This window comes from Cricetulus griseus (genome assembly GCF_003668045.3).
Source record: "Cricetulus griseus strain 17A/GY chromosome 1 unlocalized genomic scaffold, alternate assembly CriGri-PICRH-1.0 chr1_1, whole genome shotgun sequence".
Taxonomy (NCBI): domain Eukaryota; kingdom Metazoa; phylum Chordata; class Mammalia; order Rodentia; family Cricetidae; genus Cricetulus; species Cricetulus griseus.
In genome coordinates, this window is record NW_023276807.1 from 167825025 (window position 1) to 167840671 (window position 15647).

Consider the following 15647-nt stretch of genomic DNA (forward strand, 5'->3'; position numbering starts at 1 on the left):
CTTATTGCTTTTTCTTTCTAATACCTTCTGTATATTTATTTCTTGATGATGAAGTCTCTCAGGTTTGTAGGAAAAAACATATTTATTTCACCCTCATCCATTGTTAGCTTCCTGACAAATACCTGAGACAATCAACTCATAAAGAGAAAAGTTTCATTTTGATTCATATGTTTAGTAAATGGCCGACTAGTTTTCCTGTATTTGGGCTTGTGGGTAGAAAGTCTGTTAGAGCAAAGCCACTATCTCCATTGCAGGCCAGTGAAAGAGGAAGACCATGATCCTATAGTTCACTTTAGGAGCATGACCTAAGACATCTCATTATGTTCAATTCTTGGTTCTGACACTTCCCAAATGCACCACAGTGAGGCCAACCCTTTAACAGGTGTCATCACATTTGGGACATTACAGAGCTAAACTATAGCATTTGCAAAGCATTAATGAACTTTATGGATACCTAACTCTCTAGCTTGTCAGTTATTTTCTCTTGGTTATTTAAATATTCATATCGACTTATTTGCATAGGTTTTGTTGTTGCTGCCTTTGAAGATATGCACTTCTTAAATCTAAAAGCTTTCTTACACCTTTGCTACAATTTTATTATGGTATGTCCTCATATGGAGTCTCCTTCATTCCCCTACTATGGCTTGGATATAGTCTTTAGTTTTTGGACTACACACACACACACACACACACATCCCACAATAGGTATGTCCTTCTGTATATATGTTTCTCGTATTGGTTGATGAATAAAACACTGTTCAGACAATGGAGCAGGAAGATAGGTGGGACTAGGAGACAAGGAGAATTCTGGGAAGTGTAGCAGACAGGAGTCCTCATGTAGAACCTGGGAAGAGAGGACATACCAGGTGTTCTCCGGTAAGCCTTGACCATTTGGAAATGCATATATTAATAGAAATTGGTTAAAAATCAAGACAGAGCTATCCAATAAGAAGCCCAAGCCACGATCAAATAGTTTTATATCTAATATAGTATGCATGTGTTCATTTGGGGCTGAAGGGAGGTCGAACCAGCTGGCACATAGAACCTCTAATAAAACACACACACATACACACACACACACACACACACACACAGAGAGAGAGAGAGACACACACGAGAGAGAGAGAGAGAGAGAGAGAGAGAGAGAGAGAGAGAGTTATTCATCTTGGGGTAGCTTGAAACTAACCATGTACCAAAGGATAACCATGGACTTATAGTCCTCTTGCCTCTACTTCTTGAGTATTGAGAGTTACAGAAGTGTGCCCCCATACCTGCATTTATTGATACCAGGATCAAAGGCAGCACTGTGTGCATGCTAGGTAAGCACTCTATCTGAGCTACAACCCTAGTACCCCCTTTTTAAAGACAGGATCTCCCAGTGTTGCACAGGTGGTCTTGAACATCTACAGCCAAATGGTTCTCCTATCACAGCATCCCTAGTGCTTAGATGATTGGCATGAACCAGCACATCCAGCCTTTCCCTTACAGTTTGACACATTCTTCAGGCATTATCTCTTAAAATATAATCTGCACTAAAATTCTGGATTTGCCTCCCATGGATTTGTAAATAAATATGCAATGGAGCTTTTCATTGTACTTCTGTTTTCTCTTCTTTGTCCCTCTCCTCATTATGGTTCATACTATTCCTTTCACATGGCCCATGGTTGAGTTGACTAACAATCATGTTTATGAAAATGCGATACTAAATCTATTCATTATGCTTTTGTATTTTTCTCAATTTTATATTGACTCTATTTGGTACTTTTCATATCATCTAAGACTTTTTATGGATGTTTTATGAAATTTTATTCAATAAAAATACTTTTATTGCTTAAGAAAAATGTAGCTTGAGAGTCATCATTTTGCCTTCCACAAAGAACTGTCATTTCCATTATCTTTTTCTACTTAACTTCATTTTATTAAAAATGTTGAATATTTTAAATCAAAATTAAAGTATTGCACAGTCGGTTTTAAAGAAGCCACTTTTGTTGCTTTGGATGAGAAATGTCCTCCAGAGACTCCTGTATTTGAAGGCTTTGTCCCAGATGGCACTGGTTAGGAAGGTTATAGAGCCTACTGCAACAAGTCACTGGGAGCTGGCTTTGAGGGATTATAGCTTTGCTCCACTTCCTGGCCCCTTCTGCTTTCTGTGTATAAATGAAAACTCTATCAGTTAGCTTCCTCTCCTGCCTTCTGTTGCTATGCATTCCATGACATGATGGACTTTATCCTTCTGCAATCATTAGCCAAAATAGACCTTTTCTTGACTATATTTTGGGATATTTTATCACAGCAACAGCACAGCATTACTCCACTCAAAACATGCACCCTGTCCCAAATTATACAAATCCAAATGTACACCTGTAAAGTTAGAATGCCATTCTGAAACCATGGAATTTCAATTACATTGTATTTATTTATTTAGTTAGTTATTTTTATTGTTCTTTCCACTTCAATACCCAGAAAGTTAAATTCACTTATCCACCATGAAAAACAATCTATAAAAAATTGAAACTAGAAAAAGAAATGTTTGTAACATCTGTGATTTTCAAAATAGATTCCAACTTTCTGATAAACTAAAAAAATAAAACATTCTATATTTTCTATCCATAAACAATATAAACAGTTGCTTTAACATCTGTGTCTGATAATTCCAATTTTTACACAAACTATGATTAATCACTTATTTGCAACATAGTACCATAATACCATAGACTGGGAGGCTAAAACAATGGAAATCCACCACCCACATTACTAGAAGACAGGTGGTCCAACATTAAGGCCACCTGTTCTGGGGCTGCTTCTCTTGTCCTGAAGTCAGCCTCCTCTTCTGTCTTCTCAAGTGATCACAGAGAGTCAAACCACATTATAAAGCTACTAAGTCTACCACAGAGGCCATACTCATGATGCCATCCTCGCTTAATTACACTCTGAAGAATCACCGCCTAATACCACCACATGTCAATTAGGACCTTGGTATATAAATTCAGAGGCAGAACATAGCAATTGCTTCCTGGCATTTTTTGGTATGTTTGTGCATGAGCACACAGACACACATGCAAGGTACTCTTGGAAACAAACCATAAAAATGATTTAAGCTCAGACGCTGGTATTTTAGTCTTCCAGGAAGATAATTTCTTTTTTTATGCAATAAATTTAAGGATTAGGAATTTGAGACCATTTGAATTTAATTTTTAGAACAGAGGCTTTCTTAGATGTGTTGATTATTGGATAGTTAGTATAAGGAAAGGGTTACATCTGGGTCACTCTTACTCTGGGGATTAATGCTACCAGATGTCTGGCATCCCATTTACCCATTGAGGTACAGTAAGCACTCTGTCATTCACAAGCTCTAAATCTATCCTCCTCTCTGAGAGTGATGTGGCCTTCAGTGGAAAAACAACCCAAAAGCAACCAAAATGCTAGTAGACTCACCTACATGGATTCCTATCTTCTCTTGGCCATGTACAATTTACTATGCTGCTATCTCTAATATGTCTAGATATTCTGTACAATTTTTTAGTTGAATATAGTAGGAGAATATAGTAACAGAAGCACAAGTTGTTATTTTTCTTTTCTTTTTTGTAGCCTGAAAACTTCTCCCCACTTCAGTATTTAATAACTATTTTAACCAATTTCTCCTGACTTAATGATACCAATAAGTTACCATCTTTAAAATATTAAGTAATATGGAAAACAATGACCTAGAACACTGGAATAATAGTTTCATATCTTATTGCTTTATTCTCTTTATAACTGTCCTAGGGACTGTGTGTTGTGCTTTCACTATCAGTGTAATTCACAGATGGGCAAATTGATGCATGAACTAGTGATCTGTCCAAGTCCAGAGAATAAATTTAGTATTTACATCTTACTGAAAGTAAAAAACCAAAACTACAGACAACTTGGGTATGATCCTGAAGACTATAAATTTTCATCTTAGAGTACCTGGGAAGTTTTTATTCACCTAGTGATAAAACAAGAGTTTTGTCTCAGAGAAGGACAGGGACAGACTGGGACATATTTTTTTTTTTAACTATGAAGCTCATTGTATCAGCCTTTTGGTTTCAAAGTATCTTCTAGAATGTTCCCTGTAAAGCACAAGACTAACACACCTGCCCTAGAAGAAGAGTTTAACTGCCATTAGACTGTTTAAATTCCTGTTTCTAAAATGCTTGTATGATGTTTTTATAGGGGCATTCAGGTTTGCTCTATGATAAGGGAAATGTGGGAACAAAAGAGCCCGGCAAGCGCAGTGGAGCAGGGGTAAAGAAGAAAGGACAAGCAAAGATTCATAGCTTGAAGATCTGGATTACTTGAAAATGTGGGTTTATTCCCCTCATTGTCATTGCATTACTGCTGTTCATTTTAGAAAATATGATCTGCCTTGATTTTCCTTATGGGTAAAAAGCATTTGGAGGAAGAAAAGAGAATGAATTATGTATATTTGAGTCGAGGTCTAAAGTTACTAGTTATACTGCTGAACCATTGATCCATCTTGTTTCTTCATAGTTATGGGACAGAGGACAATTTCATAGATCAGATACTCACAGTTTGCAATCCTGACCACTCATGAACTGCATATATTTTGCCTCATTGGAGAAGAGTTAAAACCAGCTTGGATAATCTAGGTTGAGCAGCTATGTGATAACTTGAGTGATTCTCATGAATGCCAAGATGAAGTAGCAATTACTATAGAAGAGGTGGCTGAAGTACACTGTAGGCATCAGACCAGCTGAAGTGAATAAACATTAGCTATTATTATGTGATGAGGTCAAGGATTAGTAATGTGAATTTTCATTGCCCTTCTTCATATTAACTTCTCATGATCTCCAGAAGTGTCTGTCTTTATTAGAGAGGAAGGAGGCAGTGAAAGACAAAACTCAGACACTGTTATGAGAGGACTGTCAGAGGTGAGAGAAACAAGTAAAGAAAGGAAAACCTAGTGACTGAACAGCTTTGTTTGAGGACGTTTGATAACATAGCAGAGTATGCTGGTTAATGTGCTGCCATCCACTAAAGAGTTGGTGGTGTGTGTGTGTGTGTGTGTGTGTGTGTGTGTGTGTGTGCATGCATGTGTGTGTGTGTGTGTGTGCACCTGCGTGCGCATGGGTGTACACACTCGAGCATGTCTACCAATGGAGATGATAAGAGGGTGCTGGATCCCCTAGGGATGGAGTTATAAGTGTTTGTGAGATGCTGGAAGCCCTACTCAGGTCCTCTGTAAAAGTAGCAAGTGTACTTAACCACTGAGCCATTTCTCCAGCCTAAAACTCATAGTTGTTTTTTTCCTACTGGATTTTACTTTCCTGAAAGTAATTTCCTGTTGATTGCCCATGCTGTTGTAAAACTCAAAGGGGTAAAAACTAATCTGTGATACTAGTCATGTCTATTACGGGTAGAGATGCAGCCACTTAGAAAAGTCTACCCCGCACCTTACCAACCCTCACCCCACCCCAACTTCACCAACATCCCAGAATTTGTAACCATCAGTGGCCTGCAGAAACATTTTTGCCTAAACTATTTTGTCCAAGTAGGATCCCAGCAAAATAATAAGCAAAATGAAAGTCAGGTTTGCATATTGACGTAGACTGTCTTCCACATGAACATAACAACTTGAAAGATTGACCATCCTGTTATTCTGGATAAGTCATTTAGGGGGACATTGTATTGGATTACTCTGGATGATTCTAAGTTTTATCATTCTCAAGCACCAAGGAGTTGGTTGATGTTTATCTGTGTGACCCTGACCTTGCAATTGAAAGCACATTCTAGAAATGTAACACAAAGAAAAGGGAGAAGAGGGCTGTATGATCCAATAGAAGCAAGGACTAGAAATAAAAAGTAAAAATTCTTTTTTCTCACTTATTTTGAATCATTGACTGCCTTTTTCTGGCAAAGTGAGGATGAACATAGTCAAATATGTTCATATTCAAATACTTAGTCTTAAGGGAGGCATCATCTCTTACTCATCATGCTAAAGAAAATCTGTGGTCATATCAATTGGGGGGTTATTAAAGGAGAATGGGCAAACAATTCCATTGCTGTTAATAAGGTCACCTCCCCATGGGGGTCCATGCTAAATCCCTCAAGCTACCTCTTCCCCCCAAATTTCTTTCATGAACCCCTTGAGTCTTTGTCACTGGAAGCTGTTTGTGTGAGGCAGACCTGCTCTATGGCTGCTGGTGGAGTAGATTTTAAGAGGCTTAATCTACAGACTAGAGCATAGGACAAACAGGCAGCCTTGTCCCATAGTGCTTGCCTTTGTGGTTCATGACTATCAGCGGTTGTCCAGTGGCTGAAATCATAGTGGCTTTTAAAAAATGCTAGTGCCAAAATCTTCCTTGACAGTACATCTGTAACTATTAATAATCATAGTGGCTTTTAAAAAATGCTAGTGCCAAAATCTTCCTTGACAGTACATCTGTAACTATTAATAATGTTGTTTTGGGCAGACTCAGTTGCTTTGAAATTGCACTGCACTGTGATAAGTAAATGAGAGGCAACCAATTATCTATAAAGTAAAGATACACACAGGGGGAATGTTTTGAATTCAAATGATCTCTCTAAAACAACACAGTGTGGAAACCTGTCCTGCTTTGACTTCCCATCAAAGTAGGGAGGTGATGTTTGCATATCTTACAACATAGATCCCTCAGTTCCAGTGGGGAGGAGGCGATGGCAGCATCATTCCCCACTGGTACACATGTCATTGAATTAAAATTAGAGAAGCAGAAAATCCAAGTGTTAAATATCTACAGAGAGAATCATCACAATTAGGAAAGGAGGCAAGGTTAGGATAAGAGATGCAGATCCACTCTCACAGACAAAGTCCATCCCGGAAATCAGCTTAGTGTACAGGGAACCAATGCATAAATTCATAGAGACAGAGAGGAGACACTGAATTTCTGGAACTGAAGGAGTCCAGTCCCACTGGGGATCTGTCAAGCAGATATCCAGAGATCTATAGCATCGTCACCCAGCAACCAGAGAGCACCTGCCTTCCCTGGCACAGCAATAGCAGTGTCTGCTTTTCATGATTGCCCAAGAAATTCTAAGCTAGTTGTGTTCTGGTTGGACAAAGAGATAAAGAAGGGGGCTAAATCACCATCTCCCTTGCAGGGGCTTATGGAAGGACACTGAAAATTCCTCTATATGAGTAAGCGAATGGTGTTGCCTTGATGGCTGCCAGAAGCTGATCAATCATGTGTGGTTTTTAAGGACTTTTTAACTGTATGGTCCTAACATCTCCAGAGTTTATGCATAAAGAAAACATGGAGTGGGGTTTCTACATTATAAGACAACATTATTCAAGGGGATCTCATTGCCTATTATATTCCTTTGTTCTGTAGATACAGGGTGTCTTAGCTGTAGGTGTTCACATTCTTCTCTGAAATTCTTTGAAGGCTAACATAGACTCTAAGCAAGCAGAATGGTCAGAAATTCACCTAGAAGCTTATTCTTCTAGGCAAACCAGTAATTTTCATAGACTTAATCAGCTGGGACACAGTAGGGCCTCTTGTGCAATACAGGTGCAATAAGGTGGTTTTCTTCCATGGACATTATCTTCTCCTCTTGCTTGGAGGAGTAGGTCTGGGGTCAGCTTACTCTTCCGTTCTGATCAGCACTGTTGATTGTCATTAATATTAATGACATATTAAATTTCTCAGAGATTATTTTATTACAATATTTCTAAATATGTCAAGCAGAGAGTTGCAGGGTCTCAGTTTAGTGATGGAATTTAAGCCAAAATACAACTGGCCTCACTTTCTAGAAGATGGAATGGAGCTTGGTGCTGGCAGTTGTAGGTGAGCAACTACAGAGAGCTGGCATTCCATAATCACTGCATCTCTTTTCAATCCATGCTTATACTTCTAATTAGACACAGTGTTCCCTTTTAAAATGAGGCTAAGACATATAACTTAAGATAAATGTACTGCAGTGTGAAAAGTGAATCAGGGAAATAAGAAGTAAGCAGTGTCCTAGGGGTTACACAAAGAGAAGAGAAGTTATGAGAATTTATAGGGCAATGGAGGGAGCAATGAGGTTAGGTAAGCACTGGACCCACCCAAGGTCATATTACTTGGGCATATGGTCAGATGGTAGAGAAACAAGGAAGGACAGCAGCCTAGTAGGAATCAGCATAGTTTGAACAAACATGAAAGTGGAGCAAACTCAGTTATGAAACTGGGAAGCGGGGGCGTGCTTTGGTCCTTACTACCTCGCCCAGGGTGGTAGAGAGCCAGGTGCTGGAGAACAACAGAATTCAGCAGCAGAGGAAAGTCCCTTTCCAAGGAAACCAGAGAGGCTACTGGATAGGAAGAGCATGAAGGACTCCTTGAGGGGTGATATAGGAGCTGGGAAAGGAAATATGCAGTGGCTGGAAGAGTGAGTAGTGTAACAACTAAGAATGACATCTATGGGTTGAATTGTTATGTTGGCATTGTGGATATTGTCACTCCTAAACCAGTGACCACAGAACAAATTATTGTGGCTGAGCTTGGGTTTTATAATAGGATATTTTGTGAGTGTATGTGTCTTCTCAGTAAAGATTGATGACTGTCATCTCTCTCAGGTCCCCATCCTATCTCCAAGTGTGCCTCTTGGGAATTTCAAGATTTTGCAGAGTAGTAATAGACCAAGTCTTTCAAGTCATCCTGCCCATCATTGATATGCTTCTGACAGTATAACCAGGAAAGTCTGGGGAAGCCAAGTTCATCTTAATTTCACATAAACAAAAAATACTTTCTTAAGCCTAGGTAAATCTAAATGTTGCATTATTAGTCTAGATAACAGTATATACAAATTGAGTATAAAGATGAATTTGAAAATAGAGAGGCTAGCATCAAATAACTAAAGAGACTAATCCCTTTGTACTGCAGGTAGTGGTGATGCTCTGGATAAGTCTAAGAACCCTCCGTTTAAGTGTCTCCTCTTCCCATCAGTGGCAGTGGCTGCTGTCTTTTTTTTCCAGTCTCAGTCCCCACATAGGTCACTTTAATCTGTAATCGAAGCCCATTAAAGAGAGATGCAAGTTTTAGTTACTTAAAACAATGAATAAGCATGTTGCTCAATGGTTTGTGTGACTGCCTAGGACAGATGTTTTTCTGGCAAGACTTTCTTGGAAGACAGGTAGATTCAGAGCTCAGGGCAGAAGCATGTAAGAATTGAGTTAGAAATTAAAATCTTAATGTATACTGATGACTTGCTCTTAGGTAGACCCTTACAATTTCACAAAGGCCTCCACAAAAACCTAGAGCTTTCTTGCCTCTACCTAAAAATACCCATTGTATAGGGAGCCCAGAAAAACAATTTTCAGTCTAATAAATTGTGCCTGAAGATGTGGCACCCTCATTTCAACAGGGCATTCCAAAGTGACACACTGGACTTCTGAAGAGGAATTGAATAGAAAACAGTGTTTGGTCATGTCCATAGGCCAGTGTTCATTATCAATCCTTTCTCTTCAGACAGAAGAGAAGGTGAACAGTGGGAAAGGTTAAAAATAAAATGTGACTGATAGCTTCTGCTACACTTCTCTGTACTCCTTCATGGAAAGGAACACAGACTTGGCTCAAGCATGGAGGAACAACTGAGCTTTGAGGTGGCCCTGCTTGAACTGAGGAGCCTGAGAGGCACAGAGAAATCAGAGATCATCTGTAGGGTGGCACAAGGCTACCATAATGGCAGAGGCCAACATGGCCTATTGAGAACACCAAATAACCTCTGCTTAATGCCAACCCTGTTACCAGCCTTGTAAAATTGCTTGCTCGAATCTGCCTCTATGACACATCTAAAATTTACATAAACCGATAGAAAAAAGAGTAAATACTGGTTCCCGAATTTCCTCCCTTAACTCTTGAATAATCCTCCCTTGTATTCAAACTTGCTCATCAAAAAAAATTTCTCAAATTTCCTCTGCCTATACCTGTACTTCCCCTTTAAGTAGGTTATTTCAGCTAATACCCTTGCATTATCTAACTCTGAATTCTTTCTGTGATAGTGACAAAAACCTGGAAAATGAATGCCTTTAATCCCAGGATTTGGGAGGCAGAAGCCAGCTGGCTCTACAAAGTGAGTTCCAGGACAGGCTCCAAAAGGTACAAAGAGAAACCCTGTCTTGTAAACCAAACAATGGCAACAACAAAAAAGCACAAAACCTGGAAACACTTGGAAGGAGGCATCCTTGTGCTATTTCTAGCTTGAGACTTTCAACAAGACACTAGAGGGGACAGCACTCTGGGTCATTAACTAATTAACATATTTTAAAAGCAAGGCAGGGGAGAGAATGGCCAGTTAATGCATATGTCTTTGAGCTTCCTTGGATTTCATATCAAAGCAGTATCCAGCAGTTGTCTTTTAACTGCAGGGGGTTCTGTCCAAGATCTCCAACAGTGCCCCAAACTAGAGACAGTAACCAATACTCCATATACTTTATTCTGTAATCTGACAAAGGTTAATTTATAAAGTATAGTGAGATATCAACAATAAAATAAACTAATTATAACAATGTATAGTACTGAGAGTTATGTGAACTACTCCAAGTACCGGAGAGGTTGATGTTACCCAGATGGCCAATAAAGGCTGGCCACTCTCCTGGCTGAGCCTATCAAAGCCTGTAGCCTCCCCAGCTGTCTGGTTCACTTGCACACTCAGGAGTGCACTCTTTATCGATAAATTACCTCTATCTCTACCAGTCACCATAGGCCCCTAGTCTATCCAATTCTTTGTTTTAGGACACAAGAACCTGGACATCTCGGGACTTTCTCTCTGGACTCCTATCCATGCCTACAACAGTGTCAAGAAGGGAGTAATAAATCCCACATGGGTCAAGACTGTCTTCACATAGCTTTCAGGTCCTTTGTAGTCCCCTAGGGGTGACACCAGTGCTGCTACTTTTCTGCCTCTTTCAGAGCCATCATCTTTCATTTCCTGAGGCCCACCAGGGGGTCTGGGTGAAGTTGAAGAACTTGATGTTTACCTGAAAGTAGACACGCAGCTCCTCAGCTTCTGCAGCCATCTCCTCCTCAGATCTCCAAAGGGCTGGGGAGTCCTCCTCCTCTTTGTCATGTTTCTGGAGCTTTGGGGGGGGGATAGAATAGGCTCATTAAAGAATCCCTGAGATCTTGAATAATGTTGGGGAAAAGGGAGAGAGTGAAAATAATTCACAAATTAGAAGCCTGTAGGTGTATCTTAATTACATTAATTGCCCAATTTTGAAAATAAAGAGTTTCACATAAGAAGTGACATTTCTTGCTTCTCTAATAAAATAACAAGATCAGGCTGCACTGGTGTTGCTGCCTCATGCTTGCCTGCCTGACTAGCATATGCCTGGGATAGACTGAGGCTGTGTGAAGCAAGAGGTGCTGAGGGCAGCATCCCACCATTCCATACAGCCTCTATTTCCAGTCATTCTCTTTTGATTGTCAGCACCATTTAATTATTGACTTCTTGACTGAAGTTGCTGTTTTCCTCAGTCCTCCAATTGGGGCCTGTGGTTTCTCTCTCTTTTTCTCTGGCTTAACTGTCTTTTATGTGCTCCAAGTCTTTGTATGTGCCCTGACAGGAAGACATTCTAAGCTGAGACATGCAAGTCCCTTCCCTTTGACTTTCAGACTATTGAAAGAAGTGGACTCTAAAAAAACGTAGAATCTCCCAGCAGTCCTGTGCACGGAAAAACTGAAGCCTTGGTCCAAGCAGGGGAAGGATTAGTCAGATTTCCCACATTCTGACCAGTTAATAGTTACACACTTTCTGGCTTTTCTTTCATGTTTTCTATAAAGCTGTAACTCTGTCACAAAGGAAGTAGAGAGAAACTGAGTCTTTTTTTTCCAGGTCTGCATAGACTGTACATGAATTCATTTTCCATTCTCAGTTTACTTTCTAATTTCGTTTAAGAAGTAGCAGGTTTATGAATCTAAGTGTACCTGTAACAATAGAAACTACAAGAAAATAGCATAGAAAATTAACAAAATTTAGTCAATTTAGTTCCTCCATAGACCATTCTCTCTCCATGTATAAACATACATATAACACAAATTCATGCATATTCATTTATATATATATTTATACAAACATATCTGTTTATGAGCAAATATATGTTTAAGATTTCTGCAGAGTGAACAACATGTCTATTCTATCAGAGATCAGGTTTTCTGTAGGGCTTACTCTCTCTCTGAATCTTCTATTGGAATTCAGTTCCATCACCACTCTGCCATCCTGTGGCTTTGTATGTGCCAAGAGAAGCTGACAGTACAACTGGTCATAGGATGACCTGTAGTGATTCACGTTGTGGTGACCAGATAGGTAGTTGAACAGCACTCAGTGACTGACATCATTTATGATTGGGAGGGCAGCTTCTCTGAGGCTCATATTTCACATAATCCTTACAGTTTTCTTACTTAATCCCATTTACCCTGAAGGAAACTGGGAGGGGGTGGGGGGAAAGTCTTACTTCTCCAGGTAGGTAATGCCAGGTGCCAGCATTATCCCCAACCAGATTCCTTTATCTTGGATAATCTATACAAATGGGCAATTCCATAGTTACTGTTCTCATTTCAGTGCATATATACTCACTTTGAACTTGGATACTTTTAAAAAACAACCTTGGGAGTTCTGAAAAACATGCTGACCAGGTTGCAAAATGAGTAAGGCATAAACATGCAAACTGATCACTGGAGACCATGGCAAAATGAGAGAATCACTCCACATGGTTGTCTTCTGACCGCCACACACATGCTGTGGCATGCATCCCTAACCCCATCACACACACACACACACACACACACACACACACACACACACACACCACAAAACTGACAAATAAAATTTTCAGCTGAAAGTAATATTCATTCTCCTGGGCCTCAAACCCTCATCCTACTTTAGAGACTCCACCCTGGCAGCCTGCAGCAGGCAGAGACTTTTCCCCATTTATCTCAGAGCAACTCTGATGTGGAAGGCAAAACAGTACAGGAAAGATAGCCTTGCTTTCCAGCAGGGCTGTATTTCCACACTAAGGAAGTCTGAGCCTAAATGAGGCTCATTAGCATAGAACTAGGCCACAAATATCTTTATGAGGGTCATGGATCTTCCTTTCAGAATTTGGCTGCCAGCAAACTGGTTTTCCATTTTGCCATACAGATTTAATTCTTCTTAGTGGAAGAAATGCACATTAAGAAGTCATTTCCTTGCTCGTAGAAGCAGATATGACACAGTTGCTACAGGCGAGTCAAATGGGATTTCTATTCTACCCGAGAACTAATTTTCATTTTGCTACTACCTTTGGGTCTGTTATAAATCCATCTTGTAACAGTTTGATGAGAAAGACAAGGAGTAAGGCAAAAGCCAGAGAACGTGGCCTTCCCACTGTGGTGTTGCCGTAGGAAGACACAGAAATCATGCTTTAAGCAGCCTTGTCAACACAAACCATGCCAGATGATTCCAAATAATTTCGAGGCTAAGAACATTAATGCTTCCTGGCTATTAGGCACCCTTCTGTTGGTGTCATATGCCTTACAGATGGCAGCACTTAGACTTTGTTTACGGGAACTAGGAAACCAACAGAACAAATTAAACATGTTTGCAAAGTTCTGTTGGACATGACTCTTAACAAAACTTTTGAGGTTTCCTCTTTAAGGCCCAAGTTGGAAGCTTGCATTTTTTTTAAGACAGCTGAACCCTTGATTCCTGTTGTACTCACTAGAGAAACTTTAAAAGACACAACTTACATCAAGGATTCTGACTGAATATTTAGAGATTTTGAAAAAGAAAAAAAAATTCCACAACTATTGAAGGAAAAAAAAATGTCTGTGTATATAAGTAAAGGCTATTACATGAACAGAAGTAAGGTTGCCAACTTGTATCTGTGCCAACAATTTTTTCATAGGGTACAAAAATCAGTCTCAGACATAAAATGTTTTATACACACACACACACACACACACACACACACACACATACATATATATATATATATATATATATAATAGAGAGAGAGAGAGTGTGTGTTTGCATATAACCTTTGCATATCATCTGACATGCTTTCCCACCTGTAAATTGTCTATAAATCCCAATACAACATAAATGATGTGACAATAATCATTCCATTTGTGTTCAGTAGAGATGCCATTTACTTTCTGCTATTTTTTTATCAGTGGTTGCTTGAACCCTTAGATGGCAACCCCCAGACCCAGGCCCACTGTAACTTATCTATCCTTAAGCCTATTCCTCAGGCCCTTTTAACTGTATCACATCTGTCCTTTGCAAACCCCACTGTAGTGTGGTTTTCTTTGTTTAGTGTAAGCCAAAGGTGCTTCTGGGTGGAAGATTTGTCAAAGTAGCATGATGATGCTAACTAGTTCAGGAGTTTGCAGTCTCTTCAGGAATTGGATGGTTTGAATAGCATAGGAGGGCAAGATTTCTGCTCTAGAAGAGCCATGGTGGAGACTAGAAAATTAAACCTGCAGAATTTTGTGGAAAAATTTTGAGGTAAACTAAGAGCATGGTTACAGTACTCCATTGCAAGGCTAAAAAGTAGAGTTCCACAGTCTTAAGTAATAGCTTACCCCAAAAGCCATTTTGACTTGAATGAACCTTAGTTGGGAATTTCATTTGTAAATAAATGACTTTAGGCTGCAAGAAGGGAAAGGCAATGCCTACCTACTATCACATCCAATAGAGAATCTGTCCCTGCAGTGCCAGGAACCCTGTCTCCTGCAGACCAAGGCACCCACACAGGGAAGACAGTCACTAAACAGTTGATTTCCAGTGCTGTGGGATTGCCAAACAGAAAGGAGCTGGGTCCAGGTCACCTTGTTGCAAAGCTTCTAGAGTCAACTAGATTTCACTAAGCAATGGTGTTACAATAATAAATAGTGATGGTAGCCAGGCAGGGCAGCACACACCTTTAATCCCAGCTTTGGATAGGGCTCTCTGAGTTCCAGGCCAGCCAGGGCTACACTGAGAGATCCTGTCTCAAAAAAGTAGTAAATAAATAAATAAATAAATAAATAAATAAATGAAGAGTTACGGGAGAGAGGCTGTTATCTATGGAGTATCCAACAAGGGCTCCCCAGGTTGATAAAGTATAGTCTATGATTTAGCAATAACAAGAACAAATTCCTCTGCCTCAGTTCCCCTCTCTGTAGAATGGAAGCAGGGGGAGACTTGTCTGCAGTGCCTGACACATGAAGGGCTCCTGTATTTGCTGTGATTTCTGGCTGCAGCTACCATTACTATTATTAGTGTTACACTGGATACACTGTCCTAGTAAGTGACCATTGACAACTCCAGCAAGTTCCTTCCAAGAATCAAAGAACCCTTCCTGCTTTTATGGCTTTCTAGTGGTATTCAAGTTCTGGCCCCATCTGCCCCACCAAGAATGGAAAGTATGGTCAGAACTGAAATCCCTGCCAATTAATTCTAATGACACAGCATATCTAAAACAGGTCTTAGATCCTTCATTTCTATAATGATGCCAGGCCAGCTTTTCCCCTGAGTGCTGGGTACCAAATTCAGACCGTGGTGTTCATGCAACAAACACTTTACTCATCGCCCTTTTCCCAGGCCTAAGTATGTTTACTTAGTGAAATTCAAATTTAAATGGCTTGCACATTTGATCTGGCAAGTTACCTTAGAAGACCCTTAGGAAG

At 39.8% G+C, this 15647-nt stretch overlaps 1 protein-coding gene across 1 annotated transcript in view; it reads right to left on the minus strand.

Moving 5' to 3' along the window:
* Fhit (fragile histidine triad diadenosine triphosphatase) overlaps nucleotides 1-15647 on the minus strand; it is a 282794-nt gene that overhangs the window by 13407 nt on the left and 253740 nt on the right. The window contains exon 4 of the mRNA XM_035453064.1: nucleotides 10979-11077. Within this exon, the coding sequence (XP_035308955.1) occupies nucleotides 10979-11077 (99 nt within the window). The remainder of the gene's footprint in view (nucleotides 1-10978; nucleotides 11078-15647) is intronic.